At 43.9% G+C, this 18,238-nt stretch overlaps 1 protein-coding gene and 1 pseudogene across 3 annotated transcripts in view; one reads left to right on the forward strand and one right to left on the reverse strand.

The window, feature by feature from the left end:
* ASTN2 (astrotactin 2) overlaps positions 1 to 18,238 on the forward strand; it is an 868,677-nt gene that overhangs the window by 703,539 nt on the left and 146,900 nt on the right. For all 3 annotated transcript variants that reach the window (XM_035015962.1, XM_035015963.1, XM_035015965.1), the window contains 2 exons: positions 14,983 to 15,116; positions 16,643 to 16,791. In XM_035015962.1, the coding sequence (XP_034871853.1) occupies positions 14,983 to 15,116; positions 16,643 to 16,791 (283 nt within the window). The remainder of the gene's footprint in view (positions 1 to 14,982; positions 15,117 to 16,642; positions 16,792 to 18,238) is intronic.
* Positions 12,211 to 13,303, reverse strand: LOC118018070 (annotated as a pseudogene).

The raw sequence follows: 18,238 nt of genomic DNA on the forward strand, positions 1-18,238 counted from the left end.
CTGGCATTATTTTAGTTACTTTACAAATGATCCTTAAACATTCCTTACTGCTGTAGGCATTAATATATCCCCATTTTATACATGTGGAAATGAAACATGGAGTTGAAGTCACTTCATCAGTTTGCTTAGTGATAACACTAAAATTTGAACCCAGGGGTTTGGTTCCAAAGACTATACTCTTAGCTTCCATGCCCTGCTGTCCCTCCAGCATGTATAACATTGTTTTATGGGTTAAGGGATCTAGACTTCAGAGTCCCAGTATACCCTGATGGAAATATGACTACAATGAATGGGGTAGAAATCCCCCTTTTCATAACCTCCCCAGCTAAATTTCTAAGTCTTCCTTTCAAAGGCAAAGATAAGCTTAGTTTGAGTCTAGACTAAGCATGTCCCCTCCTGTCCTCTAACTTTCTTTCCCTGCCCCCACCCACAGGCCCAAGAATGGAGGCCTCATCAGCTGGAGCGACTGCCTCCTTCAGATGCCTCCTAAGGGAAAATGGGCGTACTGGAAAAATGAGGTCACCAGTGGCCACAGAAGGGAAGCTTTGCAGCCCTTTACTCAGAAACTCACCATTAACTTAAGCTAGCATTTAGCGACATAAACTCCACAATCTTGGACAAATCTTCCAATTGAAACCTTCCCACCGCCTCTCATCTCCAGATGTTCTCACCACAGGGGAGAGGAGTTACTATCTGTTAAAAGATAGCAGGCCTTAGAAGACAGGTCTTGCCTATTGGGTGGGGCTGGGAGCCTTGGCTAAAAGCTTCCCTTAGGAGAAGTGTGAGTTCTATCCAGGTTTTCCCTTCTAGGACTGAGTGGGCCAGGAGCAACGCCTTGTAGGAGACAGGCTGAGAGGAGGAGCCGTTCTCTGAAGAACTTGGATTTGTATAAGACTAAGAAGCCCTTGGCAGTTCAAGGTCACAAGGCAAGATGCCTTGGGAAGATGACTCATGATTAGATGGATGAGGCTACTGATATGGCTGCGTCTTCTCCCTGGAGTTATAACTGATGTTTCCTGTTGCTCATAATTGGTCTGCTATTCATCACTTTCACAACTGCTATCAGCTCAGTGACAGGCAGGACAAATAGTCTGGAGATAGTTTAGAACAATGTAAGCGAGTCTATTGCCCTGGTGACTGAGAAGGTCTGCTAGGATAACATAGATTAGACATCCAAAGAGCTCCCAGTCATCCACACAACACTTAGTCATGCAACAAACATTTATGAAGTACCTGCTCTGGGCCAGGCCTTGTGCAAGGAGCTTCTGGTAAAATAAGGCAAGGAAAAGTTCGGTGGAGAGGATAGGCATACAAATAAATAATTCAATAAAATATTGTATCTACTAGCAGATATGTTGTCCAAGGTGCAATGGAAGCCTTCAGTTCTGCTGGGAAATCAGAATGGGGTTTCCAGAGCAGATTGCAGTTGTAGTGGGTCTTAAAGAATGAGTATGATTTGACCAAAGGTAGAATGAAGGAAAAGCATTCTAGACTGACAAAAGTTTGTTGCTTATCTGATTCACCAAGTGGTTCCGTGTAGCTGATTTGTGGGACTGGGGCAGACTGGGGTGGTAGGACATGAGGCTAGAGGGATTGTTTGACATCTCTGTGGGAAGGGCCCTCTATGCCAGGCCAAGAACAGAATGTTTATACTTCTCTTGGTCAAGGCTCTTTCACTGATAAGAAGTAGAAACCCACTGAAATGTTCTAAGCAAAAAATGGAGAAACTACTATAATGATATAGTGATTTCTCATGTAACCCAAGAACAGAGAACATAGCAGAGCCCCCAACATCTACGAAGCAATAACTCCAGAGCCTGCCATCTCTGCTTCTTTCTCTTTCTTTAACTCCCCTCCTTACATTTTTTGGTCTCTGTGAATGTAGTTTAACCTGCCAAGACCCCATAGCCAAGTCTAGCTTTGTATCTCATGCCAGTTCAAGCACTCACAGACCAATGACCATTTGAATCAAATTCCCAGGGGAAAAAAAACCTAATTGGTCCAGTTTAGGCCAAGTAATGAATTTTGTTCCCACTATCTTTGGCTAAAGCAACAGGATTATTTAGTTCAAATATGACTGCCAAACTGTTTGTTGTATCTGATACCAGAAAGATATCTATTAAAATAAAATCCTATAGGTTTTTATTCTCAAACTGGAGTACCTTAACCCAGGGGGATATACTATGATATGCCAAGATATATCCAAAGCCACAAGATAAAGAGATAGGGGATTCTTGAACTAATAGTATATAAGAATCACCTGGGAGTATATGAAATCAGATTCTGGGAGTATATGAAATCAGATTCTGGATTACCTCTTCCAGGATTCTGATTCACTGTGGATGAGTTTGGCCTGGGAATCTGAATTTCTAGTAAGTGCTTCAGGTCATTACTGAAAGAAGAGGCCCAAAGATCACACTGTGAGAAACATTTTTTTGGGGGAAAAACTTCATTGTTTTAATATTAAAACCAACTCATGTGTATTGTAGAGTAGAATATGCATTTTGCATAAATATTTAAGAAAGAGACTTCAAAGTAATTTTGTACTGGTCCCTTCTGGTATTTGGGACATTTTGTGTGAAAAGCCGAAAAAACCCTTCCATATTTTACTGGAGGATATGGAAGGTTTCTAAAAGTCGAGAGCTTTGGCTCTTAGATCTCCCGGGCCGGTCTTAGAAGTAAAGTTAACATGTGATAGGGGCATGGAAAAGGTTAAAAACACAGAATTATCCTAAGGCCCTAGGCAGGGGAGAAATCTTCTAAGCTAAGGCCAAAAGGGACAAGAGATACAACAAGATTAGGGTTCTTAACATTCATTAATTTATGATAGACCAATTGATTAATCAGTTACAGCCCCTACTCTATGTCAGGTGCTAGGGATTAAATAATAAACAAAACAGAGAGGAGGGCTCCAACCTCAATTTGTACACAGTCTATAAGGAGAGACAGATAAGCAATGAAACCTACAATAAAATATAACACAGTAAAATAAGGGGAAGTATGATAGGGGAAGGTGGGAGAAGATGTGTTACAAAGGAAGAGGTCTATTCCAGCTTTGGGGGGTCGAGGAATGTCCCCTGCAAGAGGTGGTCTCCAAGCTGAGACTTGATAGATTAGTCAGTGGGGGAAATTATGGGATGGGGGAAGAGTTCCAGGAGAGGAAATAGCATATAAATGGCTAAAGGTGAGAAAGCAAGGCTGGAGAATAGAGTCTAAAAAGAGCGGTGGCAAGAGGTGATGCTAGAACAAGAAGCAGAGATTTGGAGGGCCTGATGTCAGCACGAAGGCATCCAAATGACTCCTAGCCACCTAGTGGGATGTGGCAGAATTTGTGGCCAGGAGGCCAGTTATGGAGGGCTCAGGTCATCAGTGGTCCAGGGCCTAGGCTGCAAGTACCTGGGCTGGATGCCTGGGGAAGATTCAACAGGAGCTGGAGCAGCATAAGTGGGAGTTACAAATACTTCTAGCACTCGTGGTGTTGCCAGAAGGTTAGAGCCTCTGCAATAAAAATATTCAACACCCTTATTTAAAGACAGGATAACTGAGTCCCTGAAAGGGAGACTGACTTGGCCAAAGTTGCACAGTTACTGACAGAGCTGGTATGAGCTCTTTTTCCTGAGTAGCTCTTGGCAGAGAGCGTGGTGTCCGGCCTAGAATCTAGATGAGCACAATACGGAAAAGACTCTGCCAAGTACCAGATCCCCAGATGCCATGTGGGGGGAAAAAAGTTCCATGGACAAAGATGTTTGGGAAATGCTGCGCTTTATGCATTACCTTCTTAGGGTCTCCCATTGACCATTAGCATATGAATGGCTCTGGAAAGTTCTATGTAGAGCAATCTATTTTTTTTTTTAATCTAGTCTTTTCTAAGTTTATTTGACCATAGAGACAACCTCTCTAATCACCTCCACTTTTTTTTGAACTTTAAAATCATTTAACATCCCACTGAATTCATATTCCTAGCAACACACCTTGGAGTGTTGTTCTGGCCAGTAAGGACTTAGGACTGAATAGAACAAGGTCAACAGGTCACCCTGGCTTGTCCTGAGAATATGCCATGCATCTCAACCCCCACCCATCTTCAGTCTTTAGGAAAAATGGGGCAGAAAAGAGAACTTCAGTCTTGGGAATCAGTCTGGTGTTTGAATCCTAACTCTGAATTATCCTAGGTTTGTGACATTATTCAAGTCACTCGATCATACATGACCCAAACTTTTATAAGTTTCAACCTTTTTAAAGATTTCATGGAGTCAGTACAACCTAATATATGGGCTCGTATGAGGATTAAATTTGCTCATAGTGGTAATGCATTTAGGAATGGGAGGAGCTTGAGTCTGAATTTTGCTCTGCCAAATACTGGCTATGTAATATAACAAAGGAACCCAAACTCCCTGTGACCTCAGTCTCATTCTCTATATAAGGAGAGTGATAGGAGTACCCAAAGCATGGCATTGCGGTGCAAATAAAATGCTTCTCTTCCTGGCAAGCACTGAGCACCGTGTCTGGCATGTAGGTATTGCTCAAAAATGCTTACTGTTATTTTTAATGCACTGAAACCTAGCACTTCATCCTCCAGATGAGATGGATGGGAACTGAAATATGGGGTGACCTGACAAGAAAAACAGCTCCTTGCCTGAGGATCATATAACCTTATCATCCTGTCTCTGTACATCTTGAGAAACAGACAGCTGACAGTGCTCCATGCAGGAGCATCTCAGTGGGTTGTATATTTATTTCTCTAATATTTTTTCATTAGCAGAAGTAAGTGTGGCAAGAGGGGGGTTTGGCTGGCTTTAAACGTCTTCCCCCTGTCACCCAGATTAACAAGCTGTTCTGTCAGGCTCTCATCATTCAGGGGAGAATGGCTTGAAAAGAGAAGTTTACCCTGACAGGGGAAATTAGGTGTCATTTCTGTGATTTAAGAGCCATAGATTGAGCTGTACAATTTCTCATATAGGAAATGGGTCCTTGCCAGTTAGTGTTCCTTCACTGTGTGGCCCTGTGAATAGAGCCATCTGACTTAGCACCTGAAAATGAGGGGTGGGACAAGGGAAGTCAGGGCGCAAAGCTTGGGATTTGGAGTTAGAGACTCTGCTCTGTTTTGTTCTATCTGGGGGACTCTGGGCACTGTCTTCTCTTCTCTGACCCTGTACAGGCTCATCTGTAAGGATTACTGCAGACAGTAAGAGCTACAGCATGTACAGGTTGTTGAGAGGCATATGAGAGCTAACAGACGACGGATGCCCTAACACCAGGCTAGAATAGGATACGCTTCATAGGCGTCTCTTCTTTTCATGCTACACCTCTCTTTCTTCAGAAACCATCCATAGCATGTGCAAAGTCTGTGAGATCTCTTCTACACAAAGCATGTTAGCTGGCAAGAGGTTTTAAATATAGACTTTTTTTCTTTTGATCACTTTTAGGTTCCTAGCAAAACTGGGCATAAATGTACAGAGTTCCTATGTTCCCCCCACACAGAGTCTCCCCTGCTATCATAATCCCAAATTGTAATGGTGCATTTGTTACAATTGATGAACCTATCCTGACACATCATTATCACCCAAAGTCCACAGTTTACATGAGGGTTTGCTCTTGCTGTGCATTGAGTTTTGACAAATGTATAATGACATGTATCCACCAGCACGGTATCATACAGAATCATTTAACTACCCTAAAATCCTGTGTGCTCCACCTGTTCATTTTTCCCCTCCACCCAGCCCCTGCCAATCACTGATCCTTTTACTGTCTCCATAGTTTTGTCTGCCGGTAAGAATTTTTAAAGGATCCCAAGCAGTATATCTAGGATGGGAAGGTTTAAAAGGGATGGGGGAATCGTGGGCAGTTTTGAGAAAAAGTAAAATCCAGGACACAAATCAGAGAATTATCAGAACCAACAATGCTGTGGAGTGTATGCACAAGTTGAAGATATTATAGGTGACAATAAGGCCCAGAGATGGTAAATGACGTACTGAGGTCACGTAGCAAGTTAGTCAGAAAAGGTTAGAGTCCCTGGGATTCTGCTGTCTTAGACTTTTTTCATGCTCTGTATCCTCGTCCTGGGGAATTTTATTCACTCCTGTGGCTGCTATTACATTAAACCATAGGGCATTGCTGACTTTTGACTTACAAAAATGGAAATTACATATGGCATTTTCATTGGTCTATTCCCATGGATAGAGTGAGAGATCACAATATATACACACAATAAAGGTGGAGGGAATCAGGGTGTAAATAACATTAAAAAACATGGGTTGTCTCCGTCAAAGTTTGTATTTGGAGGCTTTATATTTCAGAGCACAGGCTCTAGAGCTAGACTTTCTGGGTTCAAATCCTGACTGTGTCACTGACCAGCCCTATGACCTTGGGCACAAATATAGAATGGAACCTAATAATTCTACCTATCTCACAGGTTGTTGGGAAAACTAAATGAGCCGATATATCTAAAGCACTTAAAATTATTGCGAGGAGTAATACATGGAAAGCGTAAGAGTGCTCGGCTTACAGTAAGCACTCAATAAATGTTAAGTATTACTACCGATATCCTCTATCTAGTGAGAATATTGCTTGCTCATAATGGCCGTGACTAAGAGAATGGGCTTCAGGATCAAATGACCTGAGTTCAAGTTGTTCTACCACTTTATAGCTGGTGACTTTGAATAGTCCGTTGCACCCTTTGAGCCTCAGTTTCTCCATCTGTAAAATGGGGATGGTAACAGAATCTGCCTCATAAGGGTAACAGTAGGATTAAATGAGATAGCATGTATTAAAGTGCTTAGTACAGGGCGCCTGGGTGGCTCAGATGGTTAAGCGTCTGCCTTCGGCTCAGGTCATGATCTCAGGGTCCTGGGATCGAGTCCCACATCGGGCTCCCTGCTCCTTGGGAGCCTGCTTCTCCCTCTGCCTTTCTCTCTCGCTCTGTCTCTCATGAATAAAAAAAAAAAAAAAAATTAAAAAAAAAAGTGCTTAGTACATTCTCAGTAAGTATTGTTATTATTACTAGGTTGTTTCCTGTCTAACAACGTAGCAATTGGTGGCTTGAAGCCAGGTCCAAAGGTAGGCAGCCTCGTGTAGTGAATGTTATTGATATGAAAAACCTGGTTTATTTGCTGCCAGATGCTTGTGTTGTAAACTTGGACAGGCCCCTTCCCCTCTTCGGGCCTCTTAGTCCGCATAATTGTGAAGGTCAGTATCACTTTTCAGGGCTCTTCTAGATCTGATATACTGGGGATCTGTGGCATTGAGTATGTATGTATGCACGTCAGAGCCCTCTAGCTCCTGAGATATGTATGTAGTCTAAGGTTTCTAATTCCCTTTGGTGGACTGGTCCCTAGTTGCTACCTCCTCTAGGCAATCTTTCAGAATTGTTCGGAGGTGAATTACCTGCTTTCCCAGTTATTTATTGCCATGTAATCCCAGAAATTGTTGGCTTACAACAACAGTGATCATTTTATTAGTCTCTCTAGTGGTTTTGGGGATTGAGCTTCATAGTTTTTACTTGGCTCTTTCATGTGGTTGCAATCAACCGGTGGCTATGGCTGGAGTTATCGCAAAGGCTTCCATGCTCACATATCCAACAGATGACCCTGGCTGTTGGCTGGGGCCTCAGTTGGGTCTGTTGGCTGGAATACCTACATGTGGCCTCTCCATGTAGTCTGGGCTTCCTCACAGCATGGTGGTTGGACTCCAAGAACAAGTATCCCCAGAGACCTGATGGGGAAGCTGCCAGTTTCTGAAGGCTTGGGGCCAGAAATTGAAGCAGTAGTACTTCTTTTGGTTGCAATTATAGAGCCTAGACCCAAGGGGAGAGGACCTAGATCCCGCTTCATGATGAAGGAAATGTCAGAGATATCTGGGATCGTGTTTTAAAGTCACTATACGGGCGCCTGGGTGGCTCAGTTGGTTAAGCGACTGCCTTCGGCTCAGGTCATGATCCTGGAGTCCCTGGATCGAGTCCCGCATCGGGCTCCCTGCTCGGCAGGGAGTCTGCTTCTCCCTCTGACCCTCACCCCTCTCATGTGCTCTCTTTCATTCTCTCTCAAATAAATAAATAAAATCTTTAAAAAAAAAATAAAGTCATATACCTGCCTTACTGCTCTGTTTGAGAATAAGAAGACTTAAGTCAACTAACATGATTCACTTCTCTTCCCCAAATGTGTTCTCACACAGGCTGCTTAATTATGCAGTCATTGATTTCTAACAAGATGACCAGCTAATCTCGTCAAGTTCAGGGCACACCAACATTTTTGGTTCTATTCTCAAAGAATAGGGGCTCCAGTCCCTGGCCTTCCAACTCCTGTAACTACCAGGGAAATGAGGGCTTGGCATCTCCTACAGCCACGACTAGGGAGTATGCTAATGACTGGATGGAAAATGGCCCAGGTAGGGTCTATCCCAGAGGTCCAGGCTGAGCTAGAGACCATTAGTTCTGCCTCCATGCAAGCACTGCCGTGATGTCCTCCTTAATCCTTCCTATGTTCATCAATCCTAGTCCCTTCTGACCAATCAAACATGGGACATGGGCTCAAGAATTAGTCTCCCTACAAAGCTAGAATGTCAACCAGGCCCATCTCTCTTCCTCCCATCTTTGTCTAGAGACCTAGGAGATTTTTATTTAGACCCAAGCACTCCCTTGGCAAAAAGCTATCAACCTACTCTCCTCCAAGCAGTAATTCTAAATGTCTTCAGAAGGGATTCTACCTCCATACCCCACCCCAATGTACCTTCAGTGACTTCATGGACATTTAGTCTTTTTATGATGACCAATTGCATTTCTGTTATCTCTTTTGCTAGAAAAGAAAAACAATGGCAAATGTATAAGTTTAATACCAGGCAGAGCATCCTATTACATGTCTATGGAATTTAACACATGTTTTTGGGACGCTACTGTGTGTTGCTCTTTTGCTTAGAGCTGGGGGCACAGAGATTAGTCAAATATATTACCTTGGCCTGGAGGAGTTCACAGTATAATAAGCAAGAAGGACACATAAATAAGCAAATTGCAAGGAAATGTGAAATGGGCAAAAATTTAGTGGAGGTAGAGACAAAATTTCTCAAGTGTGGCAGGGTCCTGGTGGACAGTTTCCTGGAATTCAGCAAGGAGAAAAAATGGGGAAAGGGCATTTTAGAACAAAGGCACAGCATAAGAGAAGGCTTGGCGTGTGCCGGATCCTAGAGTGGATACAGTGGGGAGAGCCTGGGAGAGGAGCCACAGGCTGAACAACAAAGGATTTTGAATGTCAGGTTAAGAAGCAGAGGCTTTAACCAGAAGGAGGTGGGACTTTGGAGGAGTCGGAGGAAGAGGGTGGAATCAGTAGTGATGTTAGAGAAAGCTGGGAGAGGAGGTGCTGGAAGAGGTGACGTTGGAGCTCGAAGGCTGGTCCAGAGGCTAGGACAATTGCCTAGAGAAGAGGATTGAACAGCCATAAGACCAATCTTAAATAGCACTGTGGAGATAACAAAATCCATTAAGCTTTGAGTGAAGACTAAAGGGCATCTTTTTGGTCAGACAGACCAGAATCATCTCAATATAAAAAATAGCAGACTTGGAATCAGCCTCCCCAGTTTGATTTTTAGTGTAAAAAGAGAGTCACTGTAAGTATGGAGTATGGAATTTAATTCACGGGCTTAGTGACACTCTGTACAGATGGTCCCCAGTATCTTAATCAAATACAGGAGTATTAAAGTTAAGATTCTGAAGACATTGTCAGAATTTTAGAGCTGGAAGAGCCCCTTCCTTGGTATTCCCACAGCCTCCTGTGTGTATTACTTCATAGCATTTGAACCATAATTGTGGTTCATTGTGATTGTGTCTTCACCATTAAACCGTGAGTCCTTAGAAGTTAGCTACTGCGTCTTGTTCATCTCATTTCTTAGCACCTAGACAGCAGATGGTATGGAGTAGGAAGATCAATGAATGTTAACTGAACTACACTAAACTTTCAAAAATATATCTTCCGTGTCCTCATTTTACAGGTGGAGAAATTAAGGCTTAAAGAAAGGAGTAACTCCATAATTTAAACTAGGCAAGTTCATATAGGGAAGTAACCATCCAGTCAGAAATGAATCCTAGTTTATTTTGATCGCTTAACATTTTTGTGGCTGTTTTCTCCTCCTGCCCAGTTTGGTGTGCTAGCTAATTAGCCAGAAGTTGGAAGCATTTCTTTGTTATGAAAACCAATGGTCATGCAAATGTAGTCCTTACCCTTGTTTAAGTACAGGATTTGTTTCTTAATTCCCTTCACTGACCCCAAAGCCAGGAGTCAACAATGCCTCCAGTGTAAGGTTTCGTTTTCCTCTGAGAACATACGCGCATGAGCACGCGTGCCCACACGCGCCCACACACGCGCGTGCACACACACACACACACACACACACAGGCATACGCACTCACGGACACGCACAAACAGCACATCAGCATGGGATCCAAACAGAGCAGCTGAAAAGGATGTTTTGGATGAAATCTTGGCATTTATTGTTCCTGTGTGACCTGAGAAGGTCCAGGGTGCCAGGATTCAGATGGACTTCAGTTCAAGTCGCTACTCTTCCACGCTCACTTGTGAATGGGGATCGGACATCCATCTCAAAGGGTAATTTCAGGATTAAGTGGAAGAATAGAATCATTTCATCACAAAGTTGCTCTCTCACCTTGGACCAGCCCACTAGCCTTTCTGAGCCACTGTATCGGATCTGTCAAATGGATTAGATTAGATGATTTACAGAGTCCCTTGAAGCTGGAACAGTCTATGATTCTCCTCCCCTGGGATCTAATTGGATTCGAGATGGGATGTTGCAAGGGCTGGAGACGTAAGGAAAGTGTGATCCTGCCCTGTCACAATGCTGGATCCTGCTGCCTAGCCAGGGCTCCCTCTTTGATGTAGGCCTTTTATCAGGATGTGTTTGAGCTCTCTCCAGGGTTTGCCTGGCCATTGCACCAGGCCCCATTCTGTTCCTCATGGTTTGGGAAAGAGCCAGTAGATGTGGAGACTCACAGGCAGGATTTCTTCCCAAGAGCAGCTTGGATGGTGAAACTCACAAAGTCCAGAGAGATTTCCTGTTTTGTTTTCCACAAGCTCAAACAACTATTGATTACAAAACACACACTCACACAAAAACAAAAGCACATACACAAACAAAACAGGATGTTCTCTCTCCTCTCATTGCTAGAGTCAAAGCAATCTCTTACCATCTGGGTCACTTTCACCCATGGCCCTGGATTTCACCAATATAGCATTAAGCCCTTAGTGCTGGCTAGAGATGTTACAGAATCTTAAGCCATGAGCCATTCTGCACGTTAATTTTAGTAAAGGGGAACCTGCAAAGGTAGGGAGAGGAAGATCCATCAGTCAGCATGACCTCATGCGATCCCATTTGGTTTCTGTCCTCATGAAACTACCCCCCCCCACCCGGTGCTGAATAACGGACGTTTGTTTCCAACATAGGTCCTGACTTGTAGTAGGAATAGTGCTATTACTGTTGTGCTAGACTCTGGCCTACATACTTTATATGCAAACACTGAGAGCGATGGACTTAAAAAAAAAAAAATTCTAATTCACTTGAAATCTGATTTTAACTAGGCCTCCTGTATTTTGATTTGCTGAATCTGGCAACCTTACTTGGGGTCCACTGCCCCACGTGGTTAAATAGAAAAGTCCTGTGCTTGTTAGTCACAGAGATCTGGGTTGGGATTCTGCTTGCACTGTTTAGATTGCTGTGAGATCTGGGGAAAATCGCTTCACTGTGCTAATTCCTAGTTCTTTCACCTGTAAATGAAGATTATGATATCTGTATCTCTACCGTTGTGAGAATCACATTTTTTAATGCCCTTAAAGCACGTACACTGTGTAACAGGTGCTTCATGAACACTAGCTTTTATTATAATTCTTTTTTAAATTTCTTTAGTCACTACACTTAATTCAGGAGAAATTCTCTCTAGCAGAGAATATGGGTGAGAACATTCACAAGGAGTATTGGAGCTTCCTCATCAGAGAGGCGCTGAGAGAAATGTGGTGGAGGCTCACACAATAGCATTCTTTTTTGTTTGTTTGTTTCCTCTCAAAAGCTTTATTGTTTCCATTTGGCCCACAGTTTGGGAAGGGGATCTGGGGTGGTTAAAAAGCTGTCTAGTGGCTTCAGGGAGAGGCGTAGGCAGAAGCCCCTATACCAGGGGGATGCCAGGGAGGGTCCCTAAAGGCTGCTGGGCTCCAGAGGCTTCTAGTTGTGCTTGAGAGTGAGCCTTTCAAAGAGATACTAACCCAGCCCAGCTGGGCTGGGGGGTGGGGGGGGCGGGCAGCCACACGACAAGGTGAGTGAGGTGGTCGCCATCTTCTTGATAAGTTTCACCTCCTCATCTAGGAAGTGGTTCTCCAGAAAGTCACAGAGCTGGGGGTCTGCTTGGGCAGAACCCAGGGCATGCAGCTCCAAAAGGGCCTGGTTCAGGTTCTTCTCCAGAACCATGGTGGCTTCCGTGGCATCTAGAGTTTTACTCCACTCATCTTGGGAAGGCTTTGGAATGTTTTGGAGGAGGGCACGGCTGCCAGTCTGGTTTTGCTTCCTCAAGAGATGTTCGGTGCCTTTGCGTTTCTCTTCAGTCAACTCACAGAAGTGGCCTACACCCTCCAGAGCCACATTGTCGAGATGGAAAGAGAAGCCCAGAGAGAGGTAGGTGTAGGAGGCCCACAGATGTACGTTGACAAGGTGGTTAATGGCAGCCTCCACGTTGATGGAGTAACTGACAAATCTAGAAACTCTTGTTTGACTGGCAATGAGGAGCTAAGCTCAGAATACAATGTTGGCTGGTCCCAGAGACAGGGGGCGGCTGAGCAGATGGTTCTGAAGGTCGTGACTGGAAGAGGTTGGAGGGTAGTCAGAAGCTGGAAGGAGGGGTCTCCCTGGGTCTGTTCTGTCCAAACACTATTGAAGCAAGAGACAGATCTGCAGGATGGCTGGGTGCATTGCTATAATAGCGTTCTTGATACACACCTCCCCTAGATCTGTGTTTTGGGTAGCTAAGAATGTAGACCCCAGACCCTCTTTACACAAACACGTTACACTTGAGTCTTGACCATGCATGATGGAAAAAGTGACACTTGGCTAACCAGGTGTCCTTGGTTATAGGCAGTATGAAACTTTCATTTAAAAAGTAACAAACATAAAAGTAACAAACTTTTACAGAAAGTAACAAACTTTTCACAGAAAGTAACAAACATAAAAGAAAAAGAAAGGACATAGGGTCTGTTACCTGGTAAAGGGGTAAGAGATCAATATTCTTTAAAGTCCCTAAGTTTAAAAAAGAGCTGTCCAACATTCTGAATCCCCAGTGCATTGGAACATCAGTGTAAATGGAGTGACTAAAGCTTAAAGCACATCCGAACCTGAGCATGAGCCTAATGATGTTTCTCAGTGTCCATTTATTTATTCAATAAATATTGACTAGATATCTGTGCCAGGTCCTGTGAGAATACTTGCTTGAATAAGGCATGGCCTGTACCCTTGGTATGAGCAGAATCTGTTGGATGAGACAGGCAAGGGGATGGGGCAGTAGGTGTGGTCTAGTGTGTTATGGTGTCCAGAAGAGGAGCATGATTCAAGGCTTAAGAAACTCAAGATGTAGGGTTCCTGGAGCGAAGGAATGTTTAAGACAGGAAGAGTGAATTGGAGTATAAGGAAGGGGACCAGGGAATATTCCAGCAGGGAGAAAAGATTAAAAAAAAAAAAAAAAGACAATGAGGCACATTGCAATTATACAGAATGTTGGGTTTTTTTGTTTGTTTTGTTTCTGATGGGGGGATGGGGTAGCTGGGTGATGGGTATTAAGGAGGGCACGTGTTGTGATGAGCACTGGGTGTTATATGCAACTGATGAATCATTGAACACTACATCAAAAACTAATGATGTACTATATACAGTGGCTACTGAACGTAAAAAAAAGCAATTATATAGAATGTTAATCATCATTCAGAGCAAGGGTCAGCAAACTGTGGACCTAGACCAAACTTAGCCTGCTTCCTGTCTTTGTAAATAAAGTTTTATCAGAACACAATCATGCCCATTCATTTCAAGTAGTATCTATGTTGCTTTCATGCCACAAAGGCAGAGCTAAGTAATTGTGGCAGAGACTACCTGGCCACAAAGCCAAAATTATTTGCTATGTGGCCCTTTACGGAAGCAATTTGTTGTCTCCTAACTTAGAGCACACTTTCCAGAAGCAGGGATTTACTATTGGTGGGAATGTTAGTGGTTGCATGAGGGTGGGTGGTAGCATGCAAGGGAAAATCAGAGGAGCGGCGACCAATGATACTGTGGAAATGGTCAGGAGCTCGAGTAAAGAGCTCAGACTTTGTCCTGAGAGCTATGGGGAGCCTCTGAAGGTTTCCGCACAGGGACGTGAGATGGTCAGACTTCTGCCAGAAGCAGCATAGCAACAAGTGATGAGTACGCTTGCTGTGGTAGGCGCCAAGTAGTGTATGAATCATTGAATCCTTACGTTGTACACTTGAGACTACTATAACGCTGTTAATTGTACTTCAATTAAAAAAAAAGGAGTTTGGGGGAGCCACACTGCTTTCATTAGATCCCAGCTCCATCACTTACTGGTTGTGAGCCTCAGGCAAGTTACCTCCACGTGCCTCACTTTTCCAATTGGTAGAATGGGAAATGGCAATAATAATAATTATAATATCTATTGCATGGGGCGAAGAAGATTAAATAAGTTAATTCAGGTAGAGTACCAGGCCCCAGAGGAGGTTCTCGGTTGTTGCTGTTACTGCCGTCCTGCCTCAGTGATCATTCCAGCTGCTGGGGAGAGAATGGCTCAGAATGGGAGAACCTGGTGGTAGAGTGCTAGGTGTTTGGGCAGGAGATGGTGTCCTGTGCCTAGGTGGATTGCTGTGAAGCTTGGGTCAGTTACTGTCATGGTCACTGGGACCTTCACTCTCAATCTCTCCACATGGTCATCATCATCTCTTCTGCCCTCCTTTATTCCAGGCCTTCAAGAGTGCACTGATGAGCTCCTACTGGTGCTCAGGGAAAGGGGACGTGATCGATGACTGGTGCAGATGTGACCTCAGCGCCTTTGATGCCAGTGGGCTCCCCAACTGCAGCCCCCTCCCACAGCCAGTGTACGTATGTATGGTCCCTCTTCCTTTGCCCACCCTTTTCATGGACTCACAGTTCTGTCCTGCCAGCGCAGGCCATGGCTTGCTTCTGTTCCCAGAGTGTGTCACCAGATCTCTGACGTCTCTGGGACCTGCCTCCTTTGAGAAAACAGGGAGTTTTGGCAGAATAGAAACCAGCTTTTTTAAATGATGCCCTGTGTTTATCTTCCTCACTCATCTGCTCAGGAGAGGTTTACTGGGAACTGACTACTGTTGGAAATTGGGACCACTGAGATAAAGAGAGCATAAAACCTTTTCAAAGAAACATCATTTCCTTCATTCATTCAACAAATAATTTTTGACCACCTGCTATGTGTCAGACACTGGGGGATTCATCAGTGAACAAGATGGTCTATGCACTTGGGGAGCTGACCGTTTAGTGAGGGGACAACTATCAAAGCAAAACAGGAAAATATGATACAGTTAAAAAAGTTAATAAAAATATGAAAGAAAAATGAAGAGGTGCTAGGAGAGAGAAGAATGGGGGTTGGTGTGTTAGTGGAGGGGGGGAGGTTAGGGAAGCCTCTCTGAAAAGACCTGAATAGGAGTAGTTTTCCAGATGATGAATGGCAACAGTCATGGTTCAGGCAAAAGGAAGAGCATGTGTGAAAGCCCTGATGTGGGAAATTGACCATTCGAGGAAGTTAAAGGAGGTCGTCTTGACTGATGGGGCGGGATTAAGACAGTGCCGTGAGGAGCATAGGAGAGTGGGGCAGGGGACAATAAGGGGGAACCAGAGTCCCTTAACACCCCTCTGTGTGTGTGTTGGGGAGATTATACTGTAAGATAGTTCTTGAAGAGGTATGGTATTGTGTAATGGAAAGAGAGAAGGACTCTGGGCTGGGGACAAGCAAAGTTACTACCATCACGGTTCTGTCCCCAACTTGCTGGGTGATTTTTTGCAAATTATTTTCCTTTTCTGGGCTTTACTTCCCCATCTGTGAAATGAGATGATTGCACTTCCCAGCCGCTAAGGACCTTTCCAGTTCTAACCTTCAATCATTCTACTATGTCTTACCTTGTAAAAGGATTTTCTGGGACTCCTACCCTCTCTGAGGGAGTATTGATTTAAGGATATTAAAGAGTTGACTGATCTATTGGATTGGAGAGAATGGCAAGAAGGTTGAGGCTACTGTGTTTGAAGGCGTTGTCAATTTAATTGACGATGAAGCATCGCTGGAAATATGGTTTAGACAAATGGAAAGCTAATCAATTTTCTGTGAGCATGTATTGTGTGCTTGGATTAATTTACTGGATCCCACATTAATCCTGAAATGTAGCTGTTCTTAACTCTGTTTTATGGACAAGGAAGTGGAGGCTGAAAGAGGTATAATGAATTGCCAGAGTCCATACAAAGGCTTGTTGGTGGATTGAAATGGGATTTGAGACCAGCCTGAATCCTGTGCTTTTAATCTTGAGACCTGCAGACTCTTTGGGGGTCCAGACAATACTGCTGGAGAACAACCAACCTTCCCTGTCACCCTTTTTAGGCTTCGTCTGTCCCCAACAGTAGAGCCCTCCAGCACAGTGGTCTCCTTGGAGTGGGTGGATGTTCAGCCAGCTATTGGGACCAAGGTCTCCGACTATATTCTGCAGCACAAGAAAGTGGATGAATACACAGATACGGACCTCTACACAGGTAAGTAGAAAGACCATGACTTCCCATTTTGTTGGGATAATGTGACAGAGGAGAAAAATGGATTTTCTAAATGCCTTTGGAGACTTACTGTCATCTGACATGGGAAGGCATTTGAGGTTTCGTGGTTTAGTGATTGTCACCTGGTGCCCATGTCTGTGGGGTTTAGTTTTGTTTTGTTTTTCATATGATTTTCAGTAGGGAATGATAGTAAATTGTAGCCCAAAGAATTTCTGATTCTCTGAGTTCAATCCCCGAAGTTCTCTATCAAAGGGTTAGTTAATTCAGAAGAGGATTTAATCTTTTCTGCTTGGAAAGGCCTACAGGTCCCGTGTTTGAATACCTGAGTCTGAAATACATTCTCTCTGGGACTGAAATCAAGAAATTCAAGGAATTGCCTTTTCTAGTGAAACATATTATCTCTAGTGAGATAGTTTTGTATTCAGTGCTGAGGAAGAGGGAATTGGAAATGATTCAGGCACACAGAAGAAGATGAGAAAAAGGACTCCTAAGAATGTTACACTTGTTTGTAACTCCTGAGTGCTCTCACTGAGTTCTGAATGGCTGACATAGCCAAGAAGCTATGCTGTCCTGGAGCTGGGCTCTATGGGGGCTGGTGTTGCTCTCAGGCAGGCCAGGAGTCTGGGTCTGTGGTAGTCAGCCTGGCGCTGGGACCAAGTGGAGCCTGGGCCACAGAGACCAGGAACTGGCAGACGCCAGGATGGGTTGGAAGCCTGAGTTCATGGGAGCCCGGTGCCATGGAAGTTTCCGGGGCCTTGATAGCTGGTGGCCCTAGCCAGGGGCCTGGGGTCCTAAGAGTCTGCTGGGAGCCACCCACATCCAAGGGAGTCAGCTCCGTGATGGAACAGGGTAGCTACAGGGTTTCTAGTGAAGTCAGGCACACACTTCTCTCTCCTTCCACAGGGAGGATTACGATAGTGGATCTGTCTTTCCTAACCTGCTTAATATAGCTTTTCCTATTTTTGTGCTTCACCCAGGTGCTATAATCCCTTACCTAGAAACCTTAGTTCTGTGGAGGTATTTTTCTGCATGGATAGTTGTTGAAATTTATTTGAGGGGATCAGGGGTGAAGGAACAAGTGCCGATATTTTTCTAACTTCACTCTACAAATGATTACCAGCCTCATTTTACAGATCAAGTAAGTGAGTCCCTAAGAGGGTATGTGACTTTCCCAAATTCCTACAACCAGTACCTGGTGGAGCCAGGCTTTACAATCAGGTCTGACTCCCAGCACAGTGCTCGTTCTTTATGTAACATCATACTTAATGATGAGAGACTGAATGCTTGTTTGCTGAGAGATTTTTGTTTTGTTTTAATTAGAAATGGGTGTTGAATTTTCTGAGTCTATTGAAATGATCATATAATTTGTTTCTTAGTTTGTTAATACGATAAATTACATCAAAAATATGATAAATTACATTGGTCGATT

This window comes from Mirounga leonina, unplaced genomic scaffold (genome assembly GCF_011800145.1).
Source record: "Mirounga leonina isolate KUSES-001 unplaced genomic scaffold, KU_Mleo_1.0 Mir_170, whole genome shotgun sequence".
In the NCBI taxonomy this organism is placed as follows: Eukaryota; Metazoa; Chordata; class Mammalia; order Carnivora; family Phocidae; genus Mirounga; species Mirounga leonina.